Source organism: Podarcis cretensis (genome assembly GCF_951804945.1).
Source record: "Podarcis cretensis genome assembly, chromosome: 2".
Classification (NCBI taxonomy): domain Eukaryota; kingdom Metazoa; phylum Chordata; class Lepidosauria; order Squamata; family Lacertidae; genus Podarcis; species Podarcis cretensis.
The window spans coordinates 51,762,334-51,777,872 of record NC_137171.1 but is presented as its reverse complement, the minus strand read 5'-3'; the positions used below and the strand labels follow the sequence as shown (position 1 = coordinate 51,777,872).

General features: G+C 46.7%; 1 protein-coding gene across 2 annotated transcripts in view; it reads right to left on the bottom strand.

Annotated features, from left to right (window-relative positions):
- STK10 (serine/threonine kinase 10) overlaps positions 1–15,539 on the bottom strand; it is a 69,957-nt gene that overhangs the window by 21,591 nt on the left and 32,827 nt on the right. The window contains exons 1-5 of one of the 2 annotated variants that reach the window (XM_079964781.1): positions 7,385–7,474; positions 6,591–6,639; positions 4,637–4,786; positions 2,217–2,289; positions 411–605 (exon numbers count right to left, since the gene is read on the bottom strand). In XM_079964781.1, the coding sequence (XP_079820907.1) occupies positions 411–605; positions 2,217–2,289; positions 4,637–4,786; positions 6,591–6,639; positions 7,385–7,396 (479 nt within the window). In that variant the 5' untranslated portion in view covers positions 7,397–7,474. Of the gene's footprint in view, positions 1–410; positions 606–2,216; positions 2,290–4,636; positions 4,787–6,590; positions 6,640–7,384; positions 7,475–15,539 lie in introns of those variants that run through there. The other variant, XM_079964780.1, reaches the window with a different exon arrangement.

Sequence of the window (15,539 nt, the reverse complement as noted above, 5' to 3'; positions counted from 1 at the left end):
GGAATTGGGCCAGATCCAGTTTCACACCCATGGCCGACTCTGACCAGTGGTGGCTCTAGGGATGCAACCCAAAACATTAAGGAGGCACAAGGTTGGGAAAGAGTGGTGCTATTATATGCTAAGTTTGTATGGCACCCTTCCTCTGAAGAGCTCAGAGTGGCATACATTGGGTTATCTCCCCACATCCTCATGAAAGCGCTTCATGGAAATAGGGTAGGTTGAAAAATTGGTCTTGCCTAAGGTTATTCAGTGAGCACAAGAAATTAGTCCTTGTTATTATCTTGATCTAGACAAAGGTGACCCACAGTTGTTTGGGTAGACAAACAGAGACCGACCGACCAACAGACAGACCACCCTTTCACAGACCCACAAGTGCAAATGCACTTAAAAAAAGAAAATGGTCTTCTCACCACTTTGAGGGATAGTTAAGAGTGGGAGGATCAGATTTGGCTATTTTCAGCAGGACCCTCATGGGATTGAGTTCATGATGAGGAGGCTCTATCTGCGCCATTTCTATCAGAGTTATGCCCAAGGACCAGATGTCAGCCTTGTAGTCGTAGGGGGTGTCTTTCATGGTCTCGCACATCACCACTTCAGGAGCCATCCTAAAGAGAAAGTAACAAAGAATAGGGTGCTCTGCTACCAACATATTACCATTGATCAGTGGTTTTGAAGAACACCTCCCCACCCCAGCTAATCTATATATTTAATCAGTTATTAGCCTAGAGTCAGTTGTAAGCATCAGAAATATGACTCTGCAGCTAGTTCTTGAATAAATTGGGGAGAAGCCTCTTCTGCTGCCCTTGGCATGATCTATCCAGAGTTAAGCACTTATATGTCACACTGATTTTTACTGGAGAGTTGAGAACACACATAATTCTCCCATTGCAATAAATGGGACGTGGAAATGGTTAAATCTATCAGCTAAAGACAGTATCCAGTTCACCCGCCCCCTCCGGCAACCACCATTCATCTCTCCATGCTCAACAGGCTGCAGCGACAGAAAACCAGCAGGCCAATGACATCTGGCCTGGATGTTGCTTTAGATGGCAAATTAATGCGCACTGATTGCATCCCCTTAGCAACGTGGCTGATTTAGAGATTAAATTCCTAGAGTGAATCACTGCTCTCATACACTTGGAACTGCTTCAAAAAGGACATTCCACCAAATGGCAGGGAGTAAAAGAAATGGGCAGGGGGAGAGAATGGCCTAGATTCGTCAACATCTCATTCCAGTTATGGGACTTGTAGCATTTTCACTGATGTCACATAAAACAATAATTAAAAGCTGCCTTTCATCTAGGTTTGCAGCCTCTTGCCTATTTGCATAGACTCATAGAACTGGAGAGTTGGAAGGGACCCCAAGAATCATCTAGTCCACCCCTAGTAATGCAGGACTCTCAACATAGTTTTCCCCCTCTGCAAGTTTGTTGATGTACTCTTTGTGTTCCCCTATGCTTGAAGCACTTTGTAGTGAGGAGGCAGGCAGGGCTCAACTCAACAGGAGGGAATCTTGGCGGGCAAAGCCGGGCATGTGCCCCTAGCCAGCCAACTGGCCGGTTCCTGCCTTCTGAGCCGAAATGTGGCAACCACTGGCCCAGCTTGTCTCCCACCAACCTCCAAGGCCAGCAGACATGTGCACTCTTATGAATCTCTTATGATTCATTTCATTAAAATACACACAAAGATGTAATTGCACAGCACTGAGAGTAAAACAGAGATCCTCAACCTTCTTGAGCCCAGGGGCACCTTTGGAAACCTAAGAAACCATTACGAGCATCACGAAATATCCATTTTGCAGAAGAAAAACACGTTATACTCAGACACACACCACTGAAAAGAGGCAGAACACCTACAACGCTCCCTCTCCAAAAACCAAAAACAAATGAAATGCAGGCAAAAAAACAGGCAACAGCCCACCACGGCAAAATAATAATAATAATATTTTTAAAAAGGCTAGGAGGGGCTGGGGACCTTGGCAGGTGTCTGGTGGTGCTGGGGTGCCCAGTGCCATTTGGGGGACCCCAGGAGAAAACACCAAGCACATGGCATATACACATGGGCACACATTCTCTGACACACACTTCCACTTGTGTGGATAGTTTACAATTCAGCCAAGAGGCAAGTAGCACCTTCTTTCTTGAGCTGGAATATATATGCTCTTATTTGGTGGTAGCCTTTTCAAGCATCTTGCAAATCTGAATTCATTTACTCACCAGTATGGTGTCCCAATGAAGGAATCCCGTCTTTGCAAAGTCTTCATGTTTTTGGCAGATACTCCAAAATCCGCTGAAAAGAGTTTGATCATGTTAAATCCTCTGATACCGGCTGCAAGGTGCTTGTGTGCCTTAAGCAGCTCAAGCAAAGAGCTACCTTCTGTCACCAAGAGACTCCCTGAAAACAATCAAGATTATCCAAGTGGCCAGGACAATGCCTAGGCCCTAGGCTAAGGTTCTGACAAAGTGCAAGGGCTTATGCACACTCCCTCTTGTCTCCCCGGGGAAAGGAGTGGGGAAGGGGGAAACCTCTCAGACCTGTGCTTTCTAGGCACGGGATAAGCAGAAGTGTGGACAAGCTCTAGGACTACTTGTAGCTGGACACATTTTTCATCAGCAGATGCAAACTAGAACGTGATTTCAACAAACAGAGGAGTTCTAGGTAACCACGACACATGCATAATAATCACATGGAGCAAAATCCATCTCACATTGACAAAAGAGACTGTCCCAATGAGGGTCGGAAGTTTAAATACTGTACCAGATTTTTGCTAACTGTGCCCCACCAAAGCGAAGGTAATTGTATTTATTTATTTTATTCTGCCACAATAACAGGGGATGCTAAAAGAAGCCCTTTCATTTCCCATCGGGTTAGGGGAGCACTTTATTTTAACAGTTAAGTAGTTAGAAACCTCAGCAAAATCCTAACAAACCATCAATTGTTTTCTCCTGCTTCCTGCTGTTGTCTGCAGTTCTATTTTGTGTTAAGGGTTATTCTTCCTCCTCTTTCTAGAAAATTTCCACTGAAAAGGTGATGAAGTGTAGGAAACGTCACCCTGTCCTCGCTAACAAACTACACCCTCTCCAGCTTGCACAGAAAACATGCCAATTCCTGTGGCAGACATTAATTTATACACAATCCCATATAGAATGAAAAAAGTTGCATTTATCAGTCTCCCCTTTAAATTCTGCAGATGATAACCCCAGATTTGTTGTTGGTTTTTTGTTTTGTTTTAAGTCTTTCTGGACCCAATACAACCTATCCCCATTCTGAAGAACATCCATTCTGGTGGGTACTATCATTCAAAGAGGCGGAACTGGCATAATTTTAGCTCAGCAACTCTGAGCAGGAGCCAAAGGGAAGGCCAAAGTTCAAAGTATGCTAACATCCCTGTGTAGCTCAGTCAGTAGAGCATGAGTTTCAGCCCCATGTTGGGTGAAATATTCCTGCATCGCAGGACTAGATGATCCTTGTGGTCACTTCCTACTCTAGGATTCTGTGATTCTAATGAAAACCTTCTCAGAAGTGGATCATCAAAGCTAGCATCAGCTAAAGAGACAAACTTCTGATACAGAAACGGAACTTTGCTCCCATGCCAGGAAGATCACTTCAGGCTTCTTGCAGCACATTACCATAGCAAGCAACTGCTTTCTTGATGTCCTTCTGCCTGCCTGCATCAAACTGATTTTGCATGAAGAGGATTTATGTCCACATCCAGAGTTAATCAGCACAATCCCGTTTATAAAAGGAGGGTGTTTGAAAAGTGTACCGTGCAAAGTAACTTCATCACAGTTTTTAGAACCCTACGAATTCTAGGGTGAAGGGAGAAAAATATTCTAATTAAGCTGAAAAGAATAACCCTCAGCACCTCTCCATTCACAGATTTAGCTGATGTCAACACTGACTGATTCTAGGTTATAAATATGTTTCTGGAAACTCAAAGGTTTGCAAAAGTACAAACATAATAGGAAAACCCTCTCTAAGGGGCATCCATCAAGACAGTCCAAAGAGGAATATGAATAGATATCAGATCCTAACTGGTTATTCTGAGGGTGGGATAAATTGAATGTAATGGAGTATTTTGAAAGACCACATTGTTAACTGACTGCAGTATAGAATTTGCACTACTCCACATTGCAAAAATTTGTTTGAGGCCCCACTGGTATTTCCAGTTAACATTGTTTCTGCTTTTTCTTGTGTCTAATTCTATGCACAGTTACCTGGGAGTAAGTCTCAGTGAATGTACTGAGACTGACTTCTAAGTAAATACACTGTTTGAGATCTTCTTGAGAGAGGGTTGAAAATCCCTGCTTGGCCAGGAAACTTACTGGGTAGCTTTCAGTAGGTCTCTGTCTCTCTGCTCAAATGACCCCTCAGGGATGTTGCAAGGCTACAACGTGGCTTCCAGCTGCTCAGAGGAAAAGGGTGGAGAGACAACAAACCTAACAAATGATTATTCTACAGCAGCCAAGCATGCATAATTTTCTCATGTGGTCACACAACAGCTCTTACAGTTGCTGTTTTTAAAACAACAACAACAACAACAAAGCTGCAGCCACTGTTTTCAGCCACTCATCTCACTATGTGCAGGAAGCAGCTTTGCACCCATCTTACACAAAGGCTAACTAGTTTGCCTCACCAAGCTTGATGTCTCCATCCAGGGTCAGCAGCACGTTGCCTGCCTTCAGGTCCCGATGGATTATCTTCTTGCTGTGGAGGTAGTCTAGGGCTTCTAGCATCTGGCGGCAGATCACTTGGATCTGGGGTTCGGTCAAGCCTCGATCCAGTTCTATAAAACAGAGGCAATCGAAAAATGCCCCTAAATTTAGCTTCATGGAACAGGGTTGACTTTTGCCCTGAGTTTGAATTAACAACTGTATATACATCAGGGGTGAGCAACTTCTTTTCTGCCAAAGGCTGCATTCCCTCAGATTTAAAAAAGAAAAGGGAAACAGCAGTGGATTATTCTGAGGTGCAAAATATCTGCCAGCTTTGCTTATGAACTGAAAGGGGAAACCATTGCAGAGATTATTCTGAAGTTAAACATTTCACTGATTAATTTGTACATGCAACATATCCTCATAGCCCTAACACATAACCACTAGGCTGAGAGTAAAATACGACAAACATACGATATTTAATCTTGCTCTACTAGAACACAGTGAAGGTAGATGAGGCGTTTCAAGACAATTGTTTCTGTTCATGAGCAATAAACCTTTGCTTTGGACATTGGGAAAGCCGTATTTGTTTCAGTGGGTGGTTTCACTTTCACCTACTTTGATTAAAGGGAAATAGTGATTTTAGGCCAGGTATGGAGACCCTGCAACCCCCCAGATTTTGTTGGACCACATGCTAGATGGGGGCAATGGGAGTTTGAGCCCAAAAACACCTGGAGGGCCACTGGCTCCCCATCCCAGATGTAGGTGGACCCTGAGGGAAAAAGAAAACAGGGCTGGCATTCCCTCAGACATATGGGTAGAATTCAATGTAGCGCTAAGGAGATCATTTTTTCAGGGCAAGCATTTCTGCTCCTATGCTTTTTCCAAAGGTGAAATTCAATTAAGTTTTACTCAGGGTATGCCCCTTAATTTCCATGTAAGACTGCTCTGAGTAAGACAGAGTTGAATACCACTGAACAGGTTTCCCAAAGATACCAAAAGCTGTCTAAGAGAATTTGCAGGATGCCAATCCTCTGCATCCCAACTGTCTGTGTGGTTAGCTGTGACGGAGGGAAATTCATAACAAATACAAAATGGACACTAGGAATTCATTCACCACAGTGAGAATCAACTCCCCACCCCCACCCCAATGACTGGTCATGAATTTAATGTCCCAGCCCTTCTTTCCTGAAAACCACAGGCAGGGAGTTTAGACTTGTGACCTCTGTACATTGCCTCCTGTAAGAGTACGTTGTTGACCACCTGCTGCCTGGAGCATAGATGCCAGACATGATCTAGGCCTTTGAAATATAGCTCAGTTCCACCTCCTGCTCCCCCATTTTCCTCTAAAAGCAAACCCCCAAACCTGGAGGGTACCTGTGAAATGAGATATGCTTTGCCTGATTAAACAGGAGACTCAGATCCTGAGAAAGTGAAAGCTCCCTTTCTCCCCCTTCCATGAAGATTGGCAAACTCACACAACCCCCTGCCATAGCTACTGTTCTTGAAAACTCAGCCAGAGCAAATCTAAGCTATTTCCCATTGCTACAAGACAGCCTTTGTGTGGGCTTGCTCTTTTAAAAGCAGTAGCTGCTGTGACCCCTTCTCCTCACATTCACCCCCAAATACTATAACATGGAGTAATCATTCCCAGTAAGTCTGGGCAAGCACAGCAGCCACATGCTTGCTTCTTGTGTTGGGTCTGAGTCAAGCCATGGAAAATAACACCCTCCTCGATGGCAGATGTCTTCCCCCTCCCTAATCCCTCATGCGTGCACATGATCAGTTTCAGCCTGTTCACATGCATGTTTTAGACAGAAACCTAATGCTCTGCTTTCCTGCAGGGATGGCAGTGGAAGGAATGACCAGAACACATTCAATGTGCTGAAAGACCTTAAAAAGGGCTTCACTGTTAAGATGCTTCGTGTCACTTACCCAGCATAGTAGCATCCACTGCTCCACCAGGGCAAAACTCGATCATGATCTGTCAAAAAAAGAAAGTTTTAAGTGGGCAGCTGGAAATTATATTTCAGAGAACAGCTCGTTTGCTATCAGAGAGAACAACAACAACAAAACCCTCTTGCTGGAACAAACCAGCTTCTTCTTCCCCAAAACTAAGTCACACTCCAACTATTTTTTTTATTGCTATTGTTATTTTTGGCACAGCAGAGCAACTTGCTGTTGGGCACAAGTCCCTACTTCTAAAATGTTATTGTAAGGTGTTTTAAGTCAAACTCGGGCGCTTGCTGCTTAAGAACATTATAATAAACAACATATGAGATCTCACACACAATCAGGACTGTCTAACTTACAGCTCTTCCAAACAGAAATATTGCTACTGCCTCACATTCAAAAACCTCTTTATTCAAATACTGCAGTTGTTGAAATAATCCTGAAGGGTTGTTCAGTATTATTATCCTCACACGGCAGATGCAGTGAGGCTGAGAAGAGACACAGCCTGCCTAGGGGCTACCAAGAAAGTTTTCACTGCAGAGGTGAGGATGGGAACAAGAGACTTCCTGGTTTGCAGCTGATTCCCTTAGCTATTATGTTACTCTGACGTCTGCCTAACCCTGAAGAAGAACGCCCATCCGATCATGTCCCTCAAGACCTCCCACAGAGTAAATGGGAGAAAACAAAGCCTTGACTTCAGCCCACAGGAAACTTCCTTTCAGATCATTGCCCTCTCACACAAAATGAGAACCAGCCCCCCCCCATGCTCCCTGTACCTGCAGGCCCATCTGAAGCAGCTTCAATGCTCATGACTCCACTTACGCATTTGTTTACTGGTTTCAATTGCAGCTTGAACAGAGAGGGCTGCTGCAGATACTTGAACTTGCCAACAGGATGAAATAGTTGTCATAGTTGAGAGCTGACGTGGAACAGCTCAGAAGTATCCCAAAAATCACAATGCTCCTTTTTCTGCTTTAATTTGAAGATGAAGCCTGCAGCTGGTTCTCAGGGGTTTGCCTGTGGTTTTGTAATTGTGCTAAAAAATAATATGTTCTGCCCATCACAACATTCCCTTGAAGTCCCTAAAAGTCACCCCTTCACATCACAACCAATCAGGCTTGAATTTTAATAATTTCTCTTGAACATGTCTATGAAGTAAAAGGATTAGCTACACTGGAGTCTGAACTAAGGGAGCAAGTCAAATTTGTCCACCGTAGTTCAGGTATTTATACATCATATACACATACCCCTTCATATTTTGCAAGTTGTGAACTATGTTTTTGGCTGCAGCTAAAAGTGCCTCCTACCCCAAATCTCATTCCAGGGAAGGAGCCAACTCCAAAAACTTCAACACTCTGTTCTATGTGCAGACTGGCTTGCTCTATGCTGGATTATAAGGAATATATTCAGGAGTACACTTCATGCCCCCTCCTTTGTGACTTTGCCCTGTTTCGAGACGTATCTTGTACTTGGAATGACTTAGACTTCATATGTGCCAAATTTCAGCTTTTGAGTGGCCTGGAAGTACCACTGTCTTTTGGGGGACGGGCTATCCGTTTGGGAACTGAGGCAGCACTGAAGTCGGGGTATCATTTTGGTGACACAAGAATCGAGTTTCAGGGCCCGAACTAATAAAATTGGTAACCCATGTAGGTGAGGCCTAATTGTCAGCTAGGGCATGGGCTGAGGGCAAATGATGCAGCCACCTTGCTAAAACTAAGCCAGTCTCTCTGGTCCGTGCTGGGATGGGAAACCACCTCAGATCCTCATGCATGTTGCCTTGAATATAAATGAACTAACAGAAAATTAAAACCATATATACACACAGAAACACATCCATCCCTTATCCACCAGGTGACTATTCGCCTGATTTGGAGGATTCCCCCCCATTGGTTTCTCCTACTCCAGAATGAGAAGTGCATATACTCTGCATATGCACACTTTTAGCAGTACTCACATCAACAAATATTTACAGTGAGCAGTCTCTGCAAATTTTATTATCATCATTGTTATTCTATTATCACTCAGGTGTGGCTAATTTTTCTGCGACAGGAGAACCCCAGTGGAGTGCCCTTTGCTCACTGTCATGTGCCATAGAGCTTTGCTTTGTTGCAGTAAACATTTCAACTGTGTCAAGTATCTCCTGACTCATGCACCAATAAATTCCCATGCACTGATCATTGCTGTTAATCTATCTATACAGCATGTTCTGGAACAATCTATAATGCAGCTTGAGCCAGGTTCTTGTCACAATACCATCAGGATATATCTCACCTCGTTAGCGCTGAAGGGCTGACTGGACACTGAGACTGAAACCACTCTCAGTAACCAGTATTTAAACCTGTGAAAAGTAATTTTCCTGTTTGCTGCTCGTGTACTTGGAAACACTCCCACCCCAATAAAAACACAGTTATTTAGCATGGCGGAAGGTGTTTATTACAGGTGGGTACTTGAAAACTTAATGGGGAAAGTCCTATGAGCATTATTTAATGTCATTTCTGACATAGAGCATAAGTTTACATCTGTAAAAAAAGGAAAAAAAGGAATGCTTTGAAAACAAATTGCACAGAAAATTCTGGAGTAGCCACTGACTCTTTGATAGCTTATGGGCAGAGTCTAGGAGCATCTCAAAGTCTAACAGATTTATTACTGCATGAAGCTGAATGGGTTAGAGTTCACTTCAACAGATACAGAAATCCAGGAGCATTCTTGGGTGAACAGTTTGTTCATATGGGGTGGGTGCAAACCATTTGCTCAGAACAAGGGATGAACAAGTGCTTGGGAAGACAACATGAATTCAACGGGACACCTTTGGCTCTTGAGGGAGACAAAGAAGAAAAGGGTAATGCCAAAAGCACATTCTTTGCATTTCTGCTTCCTCGTTTAAAAACTAAGCAATGCTGTTACCTGGCTGTTCTCTGGTCACCCCCCTCCCTCCTTCTCCCATGTAATCTCCACCCTCTTAAAAAGAATCAAACTGCCCATAGCTCAATCTTATTAGTAATTGCTCTCCTAGATTTCAAAACTTCTTGAATGCTGTCTGCCACCTTTGTCTGCAAATCCCGCCCTTTGTCTCACACGGCTCCAAATAATACAAATTGAAAGCAAGTCAAATGTTTGCCAACTAGGTGTGCCGCTTCCTTTGGTGACAGAGGCCCCGGAGCCTCTAGCAACTACATGACAGGCATTCCAACATTCCTCCAAGAGGAGAAAGCCAAAGGGCCTTGTCCACTTCCGCTTCAGGCTCAGGTCCTACTCCAGGAGAAGCCTTTGTGGAATGAGCGACGCTCAGACTCATTTTGCTGGCTGCTACCAATTGAGCAGTGTGCTCCTTGCATTGTAGCAGCAGGCCCTGTGATCGTAGGAAGTTGCTTTAGTCAGACCACTAGGCCCATCTAGTCCAGCACGGTTGACCCTGATTAACAGCAGCCCTCCAGGTTTCAGGCAGGGTGCAATGCCAGCCCCACTGAACACAGGATCTTCTGCATGCAGAGTAAGTGCTGTAACACTCAGCTGTGGTCCGAACTAGTTCAGGATAAGACAGACTTGAGCTATATTACAAAATTTGACAGGTTATGTCTTGTGCCACCCTCAGGGTTGGTAAAAACAACCAATAAGCCTAAGGCACTTGGTTCATGGCAGGGGTCAGCAAACATTTTTAGCAGAGGGCTCGTCCACTGTCCCTCAGACCTGGTGGGGGGCCGGACTATATTTTGAAAAAATAAAATAAAAAATGAATGAATTCCTATGCCCCACAAATAACCCAGCGATGCATTTTAAATAAAAGCACACATTCTACCCATATAAAAACACCAGACAGGCCCCACAAATAACCCAGAGATGCATTTTAAATAAAAGAACACATTCTACTCAGGTGAAAACACACTGATTCCCGGACCATCTGCTGGCTGGCCGGATTTAGAAGGCGATTGGGCCAGATCTGGCCCCTGGACCTTAGTTTGCCTGCCCATGTGCTAGAGAGGCTGCTCCGATCTTTGGGAGAGACAAGGAGCTGAGTGCCAGCTCTGCTCCCCTTGTAATCCAAGAGGGATCTTCATTGAGAGAAGCAAGTTTCTTTCACCCTAGGGAGGGTCAAGGAAACTGGATATTATTGTGGAGTCCAGGTTTAAGTGTATGCCAACTTAAACCTATTTCCAACTTGGGGCTTTCAAAAAATCTCTCTCTCTCCCTCTCCCCTACCTATGCAACTAAGACCAATGCACACTGGAAATCTTGCCCTTAGATATGTAATACTGTATATTAATGCCACTGAATTATTTCAAACAAGACAGTGGTCTTGCTCTGCAGTAATCACCCTACTAACCCTAGTTTCCCCCACTGAGACATTTCACTTCCTTGCCATTTCTTTCTGCAGCCCTAGAATTGCTGAGATGAGAAACTGTAGAGTCAAAACAGTCACATCAGTTTGGAATGAGCCAACTCAAATAACTTTGAATCTTGCTAATCTGATTATGGTGGCTGCATTCGCTCTTTAGTCTTGTGCTGCATGCATGAAGGTATATTTGTGACTGCAGTTGTCATATTTCAGTTACAGATTTCTATTTGCCAGGCACAACCATTGTTATTCTCTGTGCTGTAATTTGCTATCTCAGCTTTAAATTCGTTTAAATTCAGCTGCCTTCTTTCACTATTGAGTGGATACAGAATTTGACGCGGAGCCAGTTTGAGACCAGTTTGTAGATGATTGGAGAGGACTAACCCCAGCTTAGCTTGGATCAATATTAGCCATGTTAATAATAATAATAATAATAATAATAATAATAATAATAATAATTTATTATTTATATCCCGCCCATCTGGCTGGGCCTTCCCAGCCACTCTGGGCGGCTTCCATAAAAACCAAAAATACAGTAAAATCACACGTTAAAAACTTCCCTGAACAGGGCTGCCTTAAGATGTCTTCTGAATTATCGCTTTGACATCTGCTGGAAGGGCGTTCCACAGGGTGGGCGCCACTACCGAGAAGGCCCTCTGCCTGGTTCCCTGTAACTTTGCTTCTCGCAATGAGGGAACCGCCAGAAGGCCCTCGGCGCTGGACCTCAGCGTCCGGGCAGAATGATGGGGGTGGAGACGCTCCTTCAGGTATACTGGAACGAGGCCGTTTAGGGCTTTAAAGGTCAGCACCAACACTTTGAATTGTGCTCGGAAACATACTGGGAGCCAATGTAGGTCTTTCAAGACCGGTGTTATATGGTCTCGGCGGCCGCCCCCAGTCACCAGTCTAGCTGCCGCATTCTGGATTAGTTGTAGTTTCCGAGTCACCTTCAAAGGTAGCCCCACGTAGAGTGCATTGCAGTAGTCCAAGCGGGAGATAACCAGAGCATGCACCACTCTGGCGAGACAGTCCGCAGGCAGATAGGGTCTCAGCCTACGTACCAGATGGAGCTGGTAAACAGCTGCCCTGGACACAGATTTGACCTGTGCCTCCATGGACAGCTGTGAGTCCAAAATGACTCCCAGGCTGCGCACCTGGTCCTTCAGGGGCACAGTTACCCCATTCAGGACCAGGGAATCCTCCACACCTGCCCGCCTCCTGTCCCCCAGAAACAGTACTTCTGTCTTGTCAGGATTCAACCTCAATCTGTTAGCTGCCATCCATCCTCCAACCGCCTCCAGACACTCACACAGGACCTTCACTGCCCTCACTGGTTCTGATTTAAAAGAGAGGTAGAGCTGGGTATCATCTGCATACTGATGAACACCCAGCCCAAACCTCCTGATGATCTCTCCCAGCGGCTGCATGTAGATGTTGAAAAGCATGGGGGAGAGGACAGAACCCTGAGGCACCCCACAAATGAGAGCCCAAGGGTCTGAACACTCATCCCCCACCACCACTTTCTGAACACGGCCCAGGAGGAAGGAGCGGAACCACTGTAGGACAGTGCCCCCAGCTCCCAGCCCCTCAAGACGGTCCAGAAGGATGTTATGGTCGATGGTATCAAACGCCGCTGAGAGATCCAGCAGAACTAGGAAACAGCTCTCACCTTTGTCCCTAGCCCACCGGAGATCATCAACCAGTGCGACCAAGGCAGTTTCAGTCCCATGATGAGGCCTGAATCCCGACTGGAAGGGATCCAAATGGTCCGCTTCTTCCAGGCGTGCCTGGAGTTGTTCGGCAACCACTCGCTCTATCACCTTGCCCAAGAATGGAAGATTTGAGACTGGGCGATAGTTGGCCATTGTGGCCGCATCTAAAGATGGTTTTTTAAGAAGCGGTTTAATAACTGCCTCTTTCAGCGGGTCTGGGAAGGCTCCCTCACGGAGGGAAGCATTCACCACCCCACGAAGCCCATCGCCCAGTCCTTCCCGGCTAGCTTTTATAAGCCAGGATGGGCAAGGATCCAGGAGACAGGTGGTTGGTTTCACTCGTCCAAGCAGCCTGTCCACATCCTCGGAGGTAACAGATTGGAATTGATCCCACTCAACTTGACTAGATAGAACTCTAGCACTCTCCCGCCCTGGCCCTGCTCCCACGGTGGAGTCTACTTCTTCCCGAATCTGAGCGATTTTATCTGCAAAAAACTTTGCAAAATCATTGCAGGAGAACATGTGGCCCGTACTGGGCCCCGATGTTACAGGTGGTTCCGCTAAATTGTGAACCACCTGAAAAAGTCTCCTGCTGCTGTTTTCTGCAGATGCAATAGAGGCGGTGAAGAAATTCTTCTTCGCCGTCGCTATCGCCACTTGGTAGGCTCGACGTTGAGCTCTAACCTGTGTCCGATCAGATTCGGAATGAGTTATCCGCCACCGGTGCTCTAGCCGTCTCAAAGATTGTTTCATTGCCCTCAGATCCGTGGAAAACCACGGGGCTCTCCGGGCTCCATGCAATCGGAGAGGGCGCTTCGGAGCCAAACAGTCAATAGCCCTGGTTAACTCCGCATTCCAGCGGGCCACCAGGGAATCAGCTGAAAGGCCATCAACATGGGATAAAGCATCCCCTACCACTCTCTGGAAACCATTTGGATCCATTAAGTGGCGGGGGCGGACCATCCGAATTGGTCCCACCTCCCTGCAGAGGGGATGGGTCGCAGAGAAGTCCAGTTGCACCAGGAAGTGATCTGACCATGGCACTTCTTTTGTTTCACTTTTACTTAGTGTCAGATCACCAACATCCATAGAGGTAAACACCAGGTCCAAGGCATGTCCGCGGCTATGGGTTGGGCCAGACTTATTCAGGGACAGCCCCATGGAGGCCATGCTTTCCACGAAGTCCCGAGCTGCTCCTTGTAAGGTCGTGTCGGCATGGATGTTAAAATCCCCTAGGACGACCAAGCTAGGTGTCTCCAGGAGAACATCTGCCACGACCTGAAGCAGCTCGGGCAGGGAATCCTTGGTGCAGCGGGGAGGTCGGTACACCAAAAGGAATCCTGTACTGCCCCTATTGCCCAACTTCCAGAACATGCACTCAGAAAACTGGGTCTTCCCAATAGGACGCCTGGTGCAAACTAATGACTTTCTAAAAATCACTGCAACCCCCCCTCCCTGCCCACATGACCTGGGTTGCTGTGCGTAAGAGAAACCTGGTGGACAAGCAGCGGCAAGGACAGGCCCATCTGCTTCATCCAACCAAGTCTCTGTTACACATGCCAGGTCAAGTCCTCCATCCATGATCAAGTCATGGATGGCAGTGGTCTTATGAATCATTGACCTGGCATTGCACAGCAGCACCTTCAGGTCATGTGGGTATCCCTTGCTGATTCTAGTATCCATCCGGTCAGGACCAGACCCGGAGGCAGGAATAGTCCTCAGACAACGACTAAACCTGCCTCCTCTGTAATGACATGGTCTGGTCTTAGCATAACTCCTCCTCCTACCCGTGATCACTGAGATCGGTTGTCCCAGTGCATCCCGCCCTGTGGAACATGCCCCAGCCATTTTGTGGGCTGGGGCCCACTCCCCGGCAGCCCTGACCCCTCCCCCTAAGAACAAAATAACAACTTATACAAACAAACAAAACCAATAAAACAATACAAACAAAAAAAATTAAAAATTACAAAAACATCAAAATAAAAAAAATAATTCCCCAAACCCAACCAAACATCCATCCCACCCCCACCCCCCAAATACAAAAAATCCAAAAGAATTTTTTAAAAAACATTTTAAAAACACTCAGCACTCACTCAGGGGAGTCCTCCTGGGCAGCAGGCAGCAAGCACCACGCAGTCCCCATGAGGCTTCAGGCCCCGCCCCAGGCCAGATGGTAAGTGGCAAGAGCAGGGCCCTCAAGCACTCACTCAGGGGAGTCCTCCTGGGCAGCAGGCAGCAAGCACCACGCAGTCCTTATGAGGCTTCAGGCCCCACCCCAGGCCAGATGGTAAGTGGCAGAGAGGAGCAGGGCCCTCGGCACTCACTCAGGGGAGTCCTCCTGGGCAGCAGGCAGCAAGCACCACGCAGTCCTTATGAGGCTTCAGGCCCCGCCCCAGGCCAGATGGTAAGTGGCAAGAGCAGGGCCCTCGGCACTCACTCAGGGGAGTCCTCCTGGGCAGCAGGCAGCAAGCACCACGCAGTCCTTATGAGGCTTCAGGCCCCGCCCCAGGCCAGATGGTAAGTGGCAGAGAGGAGCAGGGCCCTCGGCACTCACTCAGGGGAGTCCTCCTGGGCAGCAGGCAGCAAGCACCACGCAGTCCTTATGAGGCTTCAGGCCCCGCCCCAGGCCAGATGGTAAGTGGCAAGAGCAGGGCCCTCGGCACTCACTCAGGGGAGTCCTCCTGGGCAGCAGGCAGCAAGCACCACGCAGTCCTTATGAGGCTTCAGGCCCCGCCCCAGGCCAGATGGTAAGTGGCAAGAGCAGGGCCCTCGGCACTCACTCAGGGGAGTCCTCCTGGGCAGCAGGCAGCAAGCACCACGCAGTCCTTATGAGGCTTCAGGCCCCGCCCCAGGCCAGATGGTAAGTGGCAAGAGCAGGGCCCT